We start from the raw sequence: 16,941 nt of genomic DNA, 5'->3' as shown, positions 1-16,941 counted from the left end.
TGCAGCGAGAAAAGCAACAAGGAAACACGAAAATCAGCAGTTGGTACATGTGGCAGAATTGTGGACAACTCCCCCTCTGTGTACACTCACTGTGAAGACAGACCAACTTGTAAATACTTTTAACTAATAGATGCTCTGGCACTAGAGACATATTGAAATATCAATTATGTTTTACAGACATGTAATAAAATTGCAAAAAAAATAAAAATAAATAAACGGCTTCTTTCTTGTACTGCAGTGAAATTGCATTAGTTAAATTTTAAAAGTCTAAGACTATGTCCTTTTGGTATCTTTTGGTATTCCTTTTTTTTATTCACATACAAGACATAATTGAGTCAGGCAGAGAACATTGAAGACCATGAAAATTTGGTGTTATATAGGAAAAATATAGCTGTACCAAGAGATATCACCTATGGTTTACAGTATGACATAGATACATCGGATGAACTCTCATATTCACCTTCTGCTATATGTAAATAAAACAAAAACTACATAAATTTATATATGATTTTAGTGTATGAGTGTTTTTTCTTTTCGTTTTGCAGGAAAAACTGCTTGCAATTTTATCCTACCTTAATTTTAGAATTTCAGTTTAGTCTACATCATTCCCACACCAAGGCTAGAAACAGCAGAAGTGACTGCAAATGTTTCCCCAGCTAAAGTTTCCTACACTAGGCCATCAGGACAACTGTAACCTATCAGTCAATGACTTTTCATCGCTATTTTATGACTGTGGAACCATAACACATTGTGCACTGCCCATTTACCACACCGAAGCCATATGATGTGCTAATCCCAGTTTATATTGCAGCTTTTCTTCGCACTTCATACAGCTGGGAGCACATTTAGGATTTTCTTTCAGAGTCCAAAACATACTGAAGCTCTAACATTTTTTGGCCCTTATTTTGATACAATTGTCTTTTTTGGAGTCATAAACATTGGTTTTGGCTAAATAAGGCTCAGTATTACAAAGGGAATAGGAATATGTGAAATAGAGCCTAGTTTGTGCTAGTAAATATTGCCCACAATACATTAGCCTGTAGTGAACCAGACATTCTGTAATGGCCAGGTTTTTGGTTTTCAGGAGTTTACAGAGTTACTCATTACTTCACATTTCTATTAAATGGATACTATTTTTGCAAGATACAGAAAGCTCTTTTGGTTTTATAGCAAAGTAGAATCTAATTTGCAGTTATTTGTTTAAAGTTTGAGGTTTGGTTCTTTTACCAAAACATTTGATTTTCCACATAGCCAAAAAATACTCAATCTATCCAAATTTATTTGGGCTTCTGAATATTGCCTGTCTGTGCAGTTCAAAACTTTGGCTTTTTTTTTTTTTACAAAATGTCCCTTTTGTATTCAACCAAATGAAGTTACATTTTAAAAGCAGTGATAAAGTTGTGCCAGTGAGATGTTAAATTGGATGTTTCACTCTTTTTCTTCCAGATTTAGGAAGTCCAAAATTAGGATGCCTGATCTGCAGTGTTGAGGCATTATCAAATCCCTAATCTACAGTTCATAATCACACCCTACATCTTTTCCCTCAACAGCATAGATGATCCCTAATTCAGCACTGAGCTACAAGCCAGGCACTCTGGGTAATCATGGAGCAAAGGCGAAGTAATCCTCCTGCCGCAAGTAATGAATCCCAGACTGAGGTCTGATGCAATACAGAGGAGCCATAATAAACAGAGCCCCACGTTTAAAAGCCAACCACGCTGAGCCGATTTATATTTACTGTCCTTATTGGGGCAGGCGGCCACGTGGGGAGATTCTGATGGGTTTAGCTCCCAATTTGCTTTAACCGGTCCGATTTGTGCTTACACCGGCAGAAGGTGTGGAGCCCATCCATCAGTGTCAGTGCTGTGCCGGTACATTACGTGCAATCATTTTTGAGGGCATGGCTCTTAGGGCAAAATGCTTATCAATCAAAACTACGTAAAAGTCATCAGTTATTATAGAAAATGTATTTCAAGGCCTTGATCTGCTACATTCTCCTTCACCAGTGATGACAAATAAAGAGCTAAATAAATGATACCACATTCACTTTATGATTGTAGGAAAGATTAATTGTGTCATTATATTACCTGTACCTACAATTATAACTAATTACGATACCCAAGATCCTCTGCCAAACTTCATGTCAGATGACAAACTCCATGTCACCTATCCAATCAACAGACTTAAAATAATGGACACCTGTTTACAATCTCCAACGTCTCCTGGAGACTCAAATTCTATTATTTTATAAGCCTTTCTCATGATATGCATGTTTCTCTAGTTTGACCTTAGACTGTTTAGTTAACTCCTTGACAAATCTTAGCTATCGTGTTTGCTGATAAACCAGCATATGTCTGTTTACCCATGAATATTACCACACACTCCTTTGGGTTTACCATTCTCTATTTGTCTTAATAATCTTTGTCTTAATACCCCCTCCCCACCACCACCACCACCACCACCACCCAGGTTTGTTAGTTGTACATTTAGTAATACATATGTGGAACTATACTTTTAGTAAATAAGCTGTTTACATACAAGATACATTATGCTGAAATGAAATGTATCCCCTTTAAGTCAACAATCTACAGTAAAAGGATGGTGTACCCTATATTTTACAGTGCCAACTATAAAAAGAGCAAGTGGAAACCAGATTTGGCAGCTACATGAAGAAAATGACTGGATTACCTTCAGCAAGTGCCAAGAAGTCATTTTAACACTTAATAAAGTTTAATAATGTTTGGATTAAGTAGCCCCTGGGGCCAATTCACAGTATGATAAATAAACACAGCTGTAAATGGCCACTTTGGGTTTTGAAGATAGAAATTATTTATCTATTTCAAATACCACAGCATTGTTTTTAAGTCTCTTATTTTAACAAACTTCTACTGAATTATATTTGTAATACAAAAAAAGTTTATATGTTGAATAACCCTTCTATACATCAATTCTGTTATCCTGCACATTTAAGGTTAACATGGACATACATACCCCATGTGGTGGATATGATATCCATCCCAGCTCCCCTTGGCTTGCTTTGGAATCCAACAGGTTAACTGCAGAAAATGAGAAAGAATGAGAGGAAAAAATGAGTGAATATCCCTCATTAGCCCCTATTACCCCTGCACAAGTCCCCTGAGAGGCATGTACATTCTGACCAAAAGAGTATTTATTCAGCTGCACTACTCTCATGAAATGATCAAATTAAACAAACATTGCAAGCTTCTTCTCTCAGTTGATCGAGATCATCATCCAAATGACTGTGGTGGGTGCAGCCACTGGGGAAACAGGCAAATACCCACACCATTCGGACAGTTTGATTTTAATCCATGCCTTGCTGACAGGAAGAGGCTGTCGATTGGCGACAGTGTCTCCTGTATCCATATCTACTGCATTGATTCTTTGTCTACTACACAGTTTTTCTATCGATCTTTTAGTTGAACACATCTGGCAAGCATTGTATGAATGAAATCCAATATCCAAAAAAGAATATAAGATGAAGTAAAAGTTGTATTAAATAGCTTGTAATAAGTAGAGTACACTATATAACTAGAATATGTTTTTGCATTTGTCATCCTTAATTTATTTATGGAACAACAATAATGTATTATTGCTCACAATGGAATAAGTGAGCAATCTTAATGCAAGGACTTAAGCCATTCCTTGATGAAATCTATTTCTTGTTCTATTTCATTTTTATTAATATAAAAGAGGGGTGTAAATATAAGACTATAGAAATATAGAGTTGCTGTCTATAAACATAAGAACGATAATACACTATTCAGTTTGTAGTGCATTAAATAACAGAAGAGGTGAGTGTATACAAAGACGTTGTCCTACTCCACTCCTGACAAGCTTTTAACATCTTTCGGCCTTGTGTTCTTCTCAGCTTGAATGAACAGAACAAAAAGAACAAAGACTGCCTTCAATGTGCAATAAATGCACACTAAAGCAGCCATGTGAGATGTTTAGCAGGAAGCGAATGACTCACCCTCTCTGATGCACTGTCCAGTAAACGTTTATCACAAACAAATGGTAGATAAAACTAAAAATGTCAATTGCAATTAAGTAGTAAAAATGTTCGTAATTAAATCTGTTTTATCATATAAAGACCTGACAGAGATTATAACATACTTTCAAATGCAACAAATACTGGATCCACATAAAATAGGAGCGTGATTCGTATAAATACTTTGTGGCATGCAGTGTACATGGAGAGAAAGATGTATTATATTGTTCAAATCCAGCACAGTATTCTGTACATGGGACCACACCTACTAAAACAGCTGGCTGTTCTAATACAGCAGACAATTTCCTATTAACTGTAATGAAGATATCTGCTTGTGTCCGGTAATGGCAGCTGACATCCAGCTCCATTGGTTCCAATTTAACTTTCTCAATGAGCCGCGCCAACGTCTCAAATTGAGCCGACCAGGGGAATTTGAGAACAGAAAATTAGATGGCTATATTGGTGAAGCAAATTCTTCAGCTGCAGGAGCAGGAAATCGCAGCCAAAGACACCACCCTCCCAGCACCAAGAAATGGGGGAACATCGTGTATACACTCTCAGCTCAATACTGCAACACCAGCTTATTAATAGCATATCCACTGCTTGTCCATAGGAATAAACATCGACAAACAAAACAGATGCAATCAATACATAACAGAGACAGTAATCTAGGATCACAACCACAGGCTGCGCGCGAGCATCCACTGTCCTGATAAATCATCCCTGCACCAGTAACTATTGTTTTCATCAGCACATTGCACATTTATTGAACACATCAGCAGCAAGGAGGAAGAAAACATAAAGGCTTCTTTCATTCTCTAATCTATCATATGACAGCCTACGACTGCATGCAATATCCTATTTGTCAAATGTTTACAGTATCAAGGGCAAGCCTGTACTGTACAGTAAGCACAGCTGTATATTACCACTGAGACAAAAATCCCAAAACAAAAAGTGTTTATAATGAGATGGAGTTTGATCAGACAACCATGCGGCTTTTTCCATCATTCAAATAACCTTCACCTTTCTTGTGTTACTAATTAAATCTGTTATTGAATTAAGATGAGAATCGGGTTGTGCAACACCTCAGAAGTGCAGTCCAAGGGGGATGAGGCATGCTGAGGCTTGGCTTTATTAAAAACTGATTATACACGTGTGTGTGTGTGTGTGTGTGTGTGTGTGTGTGTGTGTGTGTGTGTGTGTGTGTGTGTGTGTGTGCGTGTGAATTGAGAAATTGAGGATTAATTTAAAAGATTTTTTTAAAGAGGAATGTAAGACAGAAGTTCCCCTCTCCTGATTAGTGAAAACCAAAGGCCTCTCAAAAAAAAAATAAACAAATACATGTGTGCTGTCACTGTGTTTATGGTGCCTATAAAAGCTGGAATACGTGTAAAATATGCTGTTCAGTATATAAATGTTTTACTCAGTTTCTCAGGCTGAAAGAAAACAAAACGGAGATGGAAAAAAATCATAAGTAATTACAATAAATAAATAAATTTAGAAATGCATTATTTTTAAATAAAAAAAGGCCACAAGTCATTTAATTAAAACAGTATTTTCCAAAATATTAAATAACCATTAAATAAAAAAGACAATAAATCTGCACAACCTACAGCGATGTAGTGAAGTATTAAAGTGCAAAGTATGAATTATTTAGATCTGTCTGCATGTGTCCTCTGTTTCAGCCTCTGTACAGGTTTTTCCCTCAATCATCTTCCTGTGAGCACCAAGCAGTTTCTGCCCGGACAATGCTGGCAGCCCGCGTACACTCCTAACCCCAAATGCACTATTTTTTACCATGAGCACATCTGTAAGCAGATTTTCGCTACTTTCGAATGGTACTATCACTCAAAAAACACCGCTTTCAGTGAGCACAAAATGCTCCTCCGAACCTGCCAAAGTTTCGCTTCCTCTGCTATAATAGAGACGGCATCATGATGGAAACAACTGGTTCTGTAAACACTAAAACCGAGAACATTTGTGTGATGTATTATTTAAAAAAATTGATTACAGCATAAAAGTCTAGAATTAGAGAGCTTCCAAGAATTTTCGAAAACATTGAAATGCGATGCTTCTCTCCGAATCACAGTCATTGAAGAGGAATATTGTTTTAGACAGGCAATCCAACTTACACTGAACTATCTAACCTTACGCCGCATAAGAAATAAAAGTCCCACAGGTTTGTCTAAATTGCCCAATCCTGACTTCACAGGGTCTGCTAAATGGCACCAAAATTAATTTGCTTCTTTAAAACAAAAGTATGTTTAACTAGGCAGTCTGCCCAGAGCAAAGAAAAGGCAGCAATACATTTCCACACATTTAGCTCTTTCTGTTTATTGTAGAAAAATTGCAATATGGAATGAGACCTAAAAGTTATACTGGAATTAATTATAGAAAAAAATACCTATATATTTTTTTATATTTAATTTTTTTATTTACTTTTTTATTTTTTATTAACTGTGCTCAAAAAAAAATTATATATATATATATATATATATATATATATATATATATATATATATATATATATATATATATATATATATATATATATATATATTTATTTGTAAAATGTAAAAAAAAAAGGTAATTCTACCCCAATAATTTTTTCTAATGTTTAATTTTAAGAGGTATGTAATTACAATTCATATCGCTATTATATCTTACTATAACTAAATTAATGTTAATAAGGCATTTTAAAGAACAATAATGTCACTATGGTTTTTGATTAAATAATTTTTGACTGCTATAATAAAAAGTTGTAGCTTGTGTAGAGAGGGCCTGAAACCCCAGATATCTGATTTGATAGGAACCACCGCAATCCATGTTTCGGCTCGGCCTGTACCGTCTATCAAACCCTGGTAAATGCTTTGATGCCACTTTTAATCTGTTAGCTCATTATGAAAACCCTTCGTGTTGATGATTGGTAATTGGAATAATCTGTTATAATCTGTTATAATCTGAATAATGAGTTTGCGTAGACCGGGGTTCACACATCTTTTTCACTTTATATACTGTGTCTTAATGGGGATTTCTTTTAAGCAAAAGAGAAAAATGTGGCAATCGTGCACACTATACTCATACTCATACAAAGCAACCACAGATATAATGAAAAAGTCATCGCCATATAGTCAGTTTTTTTAATTTGTCAGATTGATAAGAGTTGAAACCTAAAACCGCTCTTCTAACCCACCGGCTGCAAGTTTGAAATATTATTATTATAATAACTATTATTATTTTATATTGTTATACAGTTCTTATGAACAAAGATGCAAAAAGAAGCTTAATCCAGAAGCAACAAGCACAAAAGAAAAGTTTCTTATTTACTGTTAAGAAAAAGAAAAAGTATTTACAAATTGTATTGCTGTAATCTAAATCACAATACTAGGAGGTTTATAATATGGGTCATCCTAAACTAGGCCTAGCGCTACAAAGGTAACAAGTAAAGGCAAAAAAAAAAAACAAATGTACTGTGGGAGATTTTTACAGCTTGGCATAAAAGCTATTTAAAAACAACAACATGGCGCTACACTAATTCTATATTTTCACGGCAAACTTTAGGCCCAATTAAAAGTGTGAAAGCCGTGAGACGGCCACTTTTCTCTAAACCATGTGAAGGTGTAGCGCAGAGCGAACAGCTCTATACTGACACTCACTGGTGAGAAACCTGCACCTAAAGCGCCTTTATCCCATTAGCACACCTTGAACCTGATCTAACAACCAAACGCAGAAAAAACTTTAATATTTGCGTGACTGCTATGTGATTAAAACAGAGAGAGAGAGAGAGAGAGAGAGAGAGAGAGAGAGAGAGAGAGAGAGAGAGGAGTTGTAAAGGCTGATTAAACTTCAATATAATTCTAAATATTCTCAAATAATATTCTTACTCAATATTATTAGTAAACCACCACGCATATTATTGTGTTTAAATATATTTTGTATTTGATTGTGGTGGTTTACATTTTTCTCTAATTGAAAAAAAAATATATCAAACTTTGGAGGTTTGCAAGTAAACATTAAAACAAAGTTCATTTGCATTTGTACCCATGAGGAAAAACTTACAAGTTATAGAAATTTGCTTATTTTGGTGTCTCTCTCTCTCTCTCTCTCTCTCTCTCTCTCTCTCTCTTTCTCTCTCTCTCACACACACACACACACACACACACAGCTTCATCCGCCGGAATAAACTCCTTCTAGATTCCCTACAACATATAAAACTTATTCTAAAACTTTTGGGGTAATGGAAATAACTACCAGAAAATAAATGTATTTTACAGTAACACGTGACTACATTTGTCTTTTGATTTCTTTATAATAGTTTCGGTTTGCTCTCTTCACTGCAGCCTACTTAAAGACGATCATCTAAGATGAATGAATGATAAGTGAATAATGCAAAATGTACATAAACCTGTATTTTATTGAAAAATCTAGTTAATATGGTTGTTACGATTGCAACTCTCTAAATCATGTATTTCATCAGGAATCCAATCTGCAGTGAGATTGACGCATTTACAGCAAACCGGCCGCGACTCAAGATCGCAAAATCAGCGTTTGACCTTTAACTCTGGATAATTTACCCACAACTCATTTTACACTTAATTATCAATTTTCAAAGTAATCACTTATTGGTTTTTTTTTACAGCAAGCAAATCTATCCGTTTAAGTCTGATGCGGCAAGAGTGAGTTAAATTACTGTTTAAGTTAAAAAGAAAAGCTCGACATCGGGCCCTGATCCCGAACAATCGCGCAAATATTAAACAGAACGTCATCAAATGAAAAAAAAAAACGAAAAGAAAACATTGCATAGACTTCCATGCATTTAGTAGTTTGAAAGAATATAAGGACGTTAAAACATGTCCAACTTGTTACTAAACACATCTGAAATGCGATAAGTATAATATAGTGATAGCCTTATAACAGTAGGTCAATAAAGGCCTTGAAAGACTTTTGATCGAGCAACTCGCGGGACATGTCGCCCAGTGCATGCATGTAAAAACTACAGATTAATGCATGATGTCTGTTCCCGTATAACTAAATGATTCCAAGCTGCATAAAAAACAACACAAAGTTCAGTGAAGGTGATACAATTAACCAAGCGCTTAATAAGCCTTAATAAACCATGAATATGAATGGTGTCTCTCTTCAGGAGTGTCCGAAGTTGATCAATGGGATACGGGTGACCCGGGTTCAGTACTGAGTAGGACAAATAAAGCAAAACTCGCCGAGGATACAGCTTCACTGATAAACCGCTTCAAGGACAGTAAGTTACCCAGCAGAATGCCTATTGCGGATTTATACGCGTGTTTTATGCAACGAGGCTGTCAAATTTTATGAGTCTGCGCGACCTGAAAGCTGGAAAGAAAAACTTTGAAACGCCGCGGACAGCACTGCGGAGTGCGTGAGGCGCGAGCGGAGAGTGTGCTCTCTTGTTCCACCTCGCGCCACGCATTCCACGCGCCTGCTTACCTTCGTTGGACGGATAAACGATGGATTCGGCGCAGGACACGAGCATGAAGAGCAGGAGCAGGAGGGTTAGGAAGCGCGTGCAACCCATGACGACAGTTGAGCAGGCAAAGAAAGGTACATAACTCCATGAAACATGCCAACGACGAGAGTGAGCTGTTCCGACGCCGCCGCCGAGCCCGTTACCATTCTCGGCGCGAGCGCTGATGTCAAGTTTGACACCGGAGACAAGGAGGAGTCTGCGCGCGCGCGCGCTCACGCACCCTGCGCACTTCCGCTGGGTCCCTACACCAACCACCCCACGCTGTTCTTACACCTAGCACCTTCACGCAGGTAAACACCAGAGTGACGCAATTAGGAAGAAAAGATTGCATTTCAGTAGCGCTGCATACACTACCATTTTAATATTTAAGCTTTTTATTTTTATTTTTATGAGAAGCCACCTCGCACACTCCACGTGAGGGGATAGACTACACCATTCACTGTTTCTGAATGAATAGGATTTATACTCTATATTCCAAATAAGACTTAACACGTTCAAGAGACACATGCAACAATGTCATATGTGTATAATTCAAAACAAATAAAAAAACATAGGGTATAATCTAATGTAAATTAAACCTGGAAGAGAAAGGTTGTGCATAAATCCAAAATAACAGCTATGTTTGCATGTTCATTGGGTAGTTTCGACTTGATGCGTTTTTACAGTACAATTGTGAAACTGTTCGTTTGTTCTAATAAATAACAACGCGCGACTAACTATCTTCAAATAAAGACTATTCTATATCTGTTCTCTTTAGCTCGAAGGAATTCTAAGGCTCTGACCTTGTTGAACTAGCATGTGTATATGTTTTTAATAAAAGACTACAAAGCACTTATGTAATTCACTCTGGTTAATGTATTCTAAATGCTGCCAAAGTAAAAGGAAATGTAAACAATGCATTATACTACATTATAAAATCTGTTTCAAGGATTTCTGTTTGGAATAAATGTTATGCATATAAAAATGTATCACTTAAAATATTAAAATATATACGTACATATTTTACTGAAACGTCCTGTGTCACACAGAATACATAAATAGGTTTGTTTCTTTTCATTAGTAAGTAGATTTCTGTAAAAGCCTTTATTGTCGAATCAGTAAAACTTACTTACAAAGTTAAAAGTTGACCCAGAATTTACATACATTCAGAAGGATTAGAATTTTATTTGTAATTATATAAATCTGGTTGTTTTCATGTGGGCTCTGCACAGTGCTACGTTTACTTTTTATTCACCTAATTGGTCGTTCTATAGTCTTTGGCAAAAGGATATTAATTTATTGTCTTAGGGGAAAAAAAATACTTTTCAATATGTATTTTTGGTCACTACATCCAGAACAGTGATGATCTCAATTATTTGTAATAATGATTTTTAAGGGCTGCCAGCAGGAAAATCTGGTTGGAATCCAGTGGTTGAATGACGAGTTTGGGCAGCAAGATTTGGAGCATGTATTTTATCGACAAACCTGGGTCTAAGCCCAGGCAGCCAGAGGGGACATTCCCACACAACGAGCCCAAAATCAGCCAGTGTTATTTCACATCACATTCCTTATCCAAAAGTACTAGAGTCATGGAGCATGAGCCCAAATACAACAATCTGTTCAGCAAGTAAACATGACTGGCGCATGATTTAGTGAAGAAAAGTTAAACAAGGAGGCAAATCATCAATAATGGCAGTTAAAAGAAGGAAAACAACATTTGGTTACTCCTGATGCCATTGAGGTTTCGTGCAGAGGCATAAATTTCATCAGACTGTCATGTGTGGCTCTTATTACAGCATGTGAGCAGTGAATGGTTTTACTTATGTTGATCACATTATATTCAAGACTCCACCAAATGGTGCAAAAATCAGATATGTTTACATAATTCAATCCCTGAATAATAACCACCCATACGATTGCAATTCATTTCTAACAATCATCCATTCCCTTGCAGAAGGGTTGCTTTGATTTTTAAGTACTTTTGGCCCCAAACTTTTTATTATAGCAACATTAAGACATGGTGCTGTAACTGTTTTAGGAAAACCTCTTTTCCATCTTGTCCTTTTGTGGCTTCACATATTTGTAGTGCTACGTTATGCTTGCAGTGCCAGACTTGTTTGGATGCCATCCCTCCACCATCTGCTCTTGCAGTATGCCAATCGGAGTTTGGAATGGCACCTCTGTCTCATCAGCCAGCATAGCAGTTGCACTGCAGTTATTCTAGTGTAAATTATTCCATAAGCCACAACCATCTCTTTATTAGCCATGGATCTCAGTATTCAGCTGATCCATTATTCCATTTGGTGAATTATTACTTCCGTATAATAAAGACCATCTACTTAAAAATAAATACTTAAACTACACTGCTAGGTGTGAACTGTATGTATGATCTGCATGTATAAACTTAGTTGCAATAAGATACACAATATATAATATAATGAATACATTACTAATATTATCATAATGATAAAGTATTACTAATATTAATCTGTAGTGCAGCAGAAAATATTATGAAGTGTATACATTAACAGAGAAGTGAATCACATATATGAGTGGCTATTAAAACAGTAATAGTTAAGTATTTCTCTCTTGTTATCTCTTTCTGTTAATTATCGTAATTACTTATGCACTACATCATTGTAAATTAGATAGGTTAACTGAATTTATATTACAGGCTATGATATACATTTTTTGTCACTTGAATATTTTCTTTCCAGGACACCTAATTCTGATCTAAATCCTAACATACAACAGATTATAATACAGTGCTCTCACAGCTATTCACAACTCCAATTTAGTCTTTAACAGATTTTATTAGCATATGCTACAATTTTGACATGTTTCAATATGTGTGATGTGTTTGAATAACAGAATGAGTTAGAATGTAATTTTAAAAAGATTTTTATAAATTGCCATTATAACTGGCTACATATATTTGACTCCTAAATAAACACTTATTATTGGCTGGATTGAAAAATAATGATGCATGTATTTTCTTTATTATTGTGAAAGCATTGGTTAATTGTTCACATATTGCTTTCTTGTGGACTATATTATAGTTTTACAAAACTAACTACTATCTTAATTCTTTTATAAATAATTTTTTTATTAATATATGAGTAATTAATATATAGTAAATAATAAAGTCATGGTAACTGTGAGAATGGTGGGGTTTTTTTTGCGTTTTTGCTCATGTATTGTTTCTTTTTTCCTCGGTTTATATATTAATATGAAAAAGTACACAAATTTTAGATCATGACATTTTTCTTGAAAACACAGATTATTTCCCCACCCTTGAAATACATCCTGAAATTAATTCTTGCCTGAGTCTATTACACTTCCAACAGATTTTACTGATTTAATAATTTAATATTTACATATATCATAGTAAAATAGAATATTTAGGCTATTAGGTAATATTTATGAAGCTAGCACCTTACAACATGGCAGAATTTAAATTAATAGTTTGTAAACAAAATCTTAAAAGATTTAAAGTGCCTTTAGAAAGAATCCCAAAACAGTTTGGCCAGTCATAGAGTGAAATGCCCTTCGCATATAAGAGAACAACATACAACTGCAACTCTTTCCTCCAAAGTTGTGCTACCAAATCTGCATTGACCCTAAAATCCAACTTACAGTGTGTATATCCCTTATTATTATGTGGGTGTCTGTGATTAATCAGCTATACCTATACAATTATTATAAAAGCCTTGCATCATTCAAGTGACCTGCCAGGGTGACTTCTGGTCAGAATCAGAGAATTACCCCTTACCAATTCATTAATCACAGCCCTTAATTATAGCTGACTGAATTACTAGAATACAATGCAATGAAACTGGCCAAAAATGCCTAGGGAGGAAAACCAGATACTAACCAGTCTTCTGGGCTTCAAATACACATTACAACATCACTATGATTACAATCAATTTGATTGCATTTATTGAGCTGTATTCCAACTCTTATGTGTATATAATGCATAGTTTTTAGAAGGAGAAGTAAATTGAAATGACTTTTGTTTGGGTAATATGTATTATTTCACATGTAATATCCTTATACTAACTTACTTTGCAGGTCAACTGTTAAAAAAACAGAGACCCTCTGAAGCAATTAACTGTGTAAAACTACATTTACAGCTGAATGTAATAATTGGACCTATAATTAGACCCACATCTCTGCCACAAAGTACTTTAAGAGACACCAGATTGGTGTTGCAGTCTGCAGAGACCTATGTCTAATAATGCTCTATAAACACAGAATATATACAAGCAGACATACAAACACATAAATATGCAGGGGATTTCAAACACGCACAAACACACAAACACACACACACACACACACACACACACACACACACACACACACACACACACACACACACTTTAGTAGTGTCAGATACTACTACCCTTAGACTTAATCGACCAAAGCGATTTGTCAAGTAGGCAGTCATTGTGCTCAGTTGAAAGTAATCTTATCAACTAATAATAGGATGCTGACAGACAAGCTCCATGATTACAGGCTGTCTGGTTGACAGCTTTTGCATTTATTAAGCATGACTCATGGGCGAGTGCAGTACTGCTCTGAAACACCATTTAAACTCGGGAGACACCCAAAAGTTGCACTGCTGACAGTAAAGCTCAGCACGTTTGCTTTTTTCTGTGTCCTCCTGTAAAGCCACAGAGTTTTTTCTAAATATAGCTGGGTATACTTGGCTCAATCAGAGGCCAAGGGAAGAGGAGCCCTTGAAAACCTATAAGGCAGAATTAATTACAACAGAGCAGCATCTGCAGATTCAAGGGGACCTTTGCTAAAACTGTGGATTTTAGGGGGTAATTAACTGGATACAACGTAATTACAGCTGTCTTGTCATTCCTATGACTGTGCTGTGCTGTGCCGGAGTTTCTTAAAGATAATGGGCGTCTCAGACCAGGCACAACTCCCCCACCACAAGTCAATCATCTAGCAAAGGACAATCTGACACATTCTGGAAATTTCAGTTTATTAGAACATTCTTTGCTGTTAAAAAAAGAAAAAAAAGACTTTGCTTATTGTTCATTACAACACTGTGTACAATGGGATGCACTGGTGGACATCATGAGATATATTTTGGGAAATCTAGAAAATCTGGCCACTCAAAGACTATGCTTTTCAACAGGGAGGAGATTACCATTATTTATCTTCATTACCACAGTAGCTTACATCTCCCTCGTCATCAACCGTTAGAGGGTGTCTACTCTTCCCACAGCCAGCAAAAATACAGCACAATAAACAGTTATAGTGTGTCACCTTGTATTATTTTCTCTTTTATATGTGAAACATAGACAGATGAAAACTTCACAGGCATACTGCCTCAAATTATTACAATGTCACTACTGAATTTGCATCAAAATTCAAAATAATAAAAATATATAATAATCGTGTTCTTTAATACAACAAGTAGACAATGAAAGATCTAACTAAAGTCACAGGGGCAGGTCTGAGTAACAAAGTAATCAGGAATTCAGTGTAGAGAGGATTTAGGGATGCTAGATATGAATGCTATTATGTAGTCAGGATTCCGGTCAACTTGAGTTCATCAAAGGTACCAGATGCAGTGCAATTTTATTCTGAAACTGAATGAAATAAATTTGAGTGGTGATGTGGTGCATGCATAATCATAAAAGAAAAAAAGTATTGGCAAGAGCAATCCAACAAATCTGTGTGGTTACTTGAGTTTCAAGGAAAAAGTGAATACGTTGTACTAGATGCATCTAAGCCACCAGAAGTGGCTAGGCTATTTATACAATTTGTAGTAGAGAGTGAAGTAGGCACACTCATAGTGGTATAGCAAGTAGTATTAAATTTAGTTTTATTAGTCTATATGCTTCTTCTGTCTGATTCTGTTAAAATCGTTAGTGAATTGAAACGAGCAAGAGTTTTTTTAAAGCCTTTTATATTTTAAGCTTTAGGAAAAATAATGTGAAAACTAGCACCAAACATTTCTCTTACCCAACCATTAGCAAAACTTTTCCTGTTTCTTACTTTTGCCGTCAGGATTTAGCAAACAATTCTTCTGGTCTAAAATACAGTTTGAAGTTCCATAAACAAAAAAATGCATATGTAGGTGAGATGCTATTAGAGGAGCATTGTGCCTGGTATTCCCTTGTCTGATGCATGTGATGTGGATGAGGCAAACAACATAAAAAACATGGCTATTATATGGAACAAAAACAGGAGGTCTGCTAATGATAATTAAAACATTACAGTTACATAAATAAAGGCAGTTGCAACCATTTAGTTAAAATTTTCAGTGAATATTCACTAGACGATTTTGTAACAAAGACTGAGACAAAAAAAAAAAAAAAACCTGCGATATTACTAGTGTACAAGATAGAAGGCATTATAACAACATTAGCTGTCAGTGTTGTTTTGTATCACATAAGATGCTACTTCAAATAAATTTGATGAAAGTGCAGTTGGGCAATCCAATTAGGCAATTACATTAAACTAACATGCCTGTCAATAGATTCAAACAAATAAGACTGTCGGAACAAGCCTGAAAACCTGAAATATTACCAGAACCTGCTGGAGCTAACAATCACTTTGGAATGCTTAGTATGGTTTCAAAAAGAACATTGTTTTAATCATTTAGCAACTTAAATATACATTGCTCCACTGTTTACTATATATTTATCAAAATTAGTAGAAGTAATTCAATTTTGTATAGTATATAAGGGTTAATGCTTAAGATTTATGTGTGTGTGTGTGTGTGTGTGTGTGTGTGTGTGTGTGTGTGTGTGTGTGTGTGTGTGTGAAACTGAGAAGCAAATTTCTTTCGTGCTGGCCGGTTGACACTGTTCAATTCATTAAAATAAATATCAGTGAAAGCCTTTTCTTGTACCGACCAACCTCACTGGTGTTAACTGCACCAACGCAATAGTAGAATGCTGTCATACAGTGAATTGGTATTAGTAATAAGATTAAGCTTATACTACAATTCCTCATAATCAATTTGCACAGTTTGCAAGACAACGGCTATCATTTATATCTATCAGCTAGCTGCAAACTGCAACAAAAGACGGTGTCTAAGCTGATCCCAAAAAAGAATCACATTTCCGCTATCCTCCATCTGTGATAGCAGTTCTTCACTTATCCTTAACACATCACTAAAAAGCACACATAGCCGGTGCTAGGTTTGTTTCTCTACCCACTGCACATAACACTCACTCCATACTTAATTAAGAGCATAATGTTTACTACAAACATAGATATCTCACCTGATTAAATATTAACCTGCGCAGGTCACAGTTTTCCTATTTGTCATATTGTGTTTACTGTGAAGCAGCATGAACAACTTGCAAGGGGAAAGTCTCATGCTTGATGTAAAAAAGAGATGCAGAACAGGTACGATTTGAGTAATGCGTACAAAACAAACACAGCCTTCAAACATTAATCAACAATTCCTGTGCCA

The 16,941-nt window shown here is 35.7% G+C and overlaps 2 protein-coding genes across 4 annotated transcripts in view; one reads left to right on the top strand and one right to left on the bottom strand.

The window, feature by feature from the left end:
* Positions 1-9,804, bottom strand: part of epha3 (eph receptor A3) — a 71,860-nt gene extending 62,056 nt beyond the window's left edge. Inside the window, exons 1-2 of one of the 2 annotated variants that reach the window (XM_083536404.1) lie at positions 9,473-9,804; positions 2,992-3,056 (exon numbers count right to left, since the gene is read on the bottom strand). In XM_083536404.1, the coding sequence (XP_083392530.1) occupies positions 2,992-3,056; positions 9,473-9,560 (153 nt within the window). In that variant the 5' untranslated portion in view covers positions 9,561-9,804. The remainder of the gene's footprint in view (positions 1-2,991; positions 3,057-9,472) is intronic. The other variant, XM_083536405.1, reaches the window with a different exon arrangement.
* Positions 9,606-16,941, top strand: part of LOC310723433 (uncharacterized protein) — a gene marked incomplete at its 5' end in the record, with an annotated part of 59,993 nt that continues 52,657 nt past the window's right edge. For both annotated transcript variants that reach the window (XM_083536476.1, XM_083536475.1), the window contains one exon: positions 9,606-9,802. In XM_083536476.1, the coding sequence (XP_083392602.1) occupies positions 9,606-9,802 (197 nt within the window). The remainder of the gene's footprint in view (positions 9,803-16,941) is intronic.

This window comes from Silurus aristotelis (assembly GCF_946808225.1).
Source record: "Silurus aristotelis genome assembly, chromosome: 3".
NCBI lineage: Eukaryota > Metazoa > Chordata > Actinopteri > Siluriformes > Siluridae > Silurus > Silurus aristotelis.
The sequence above is the reverse complement of the archived record's forward strand: the minus strand, read 5'-3'. Positions and strand labels throughout refer to the sequence as shown.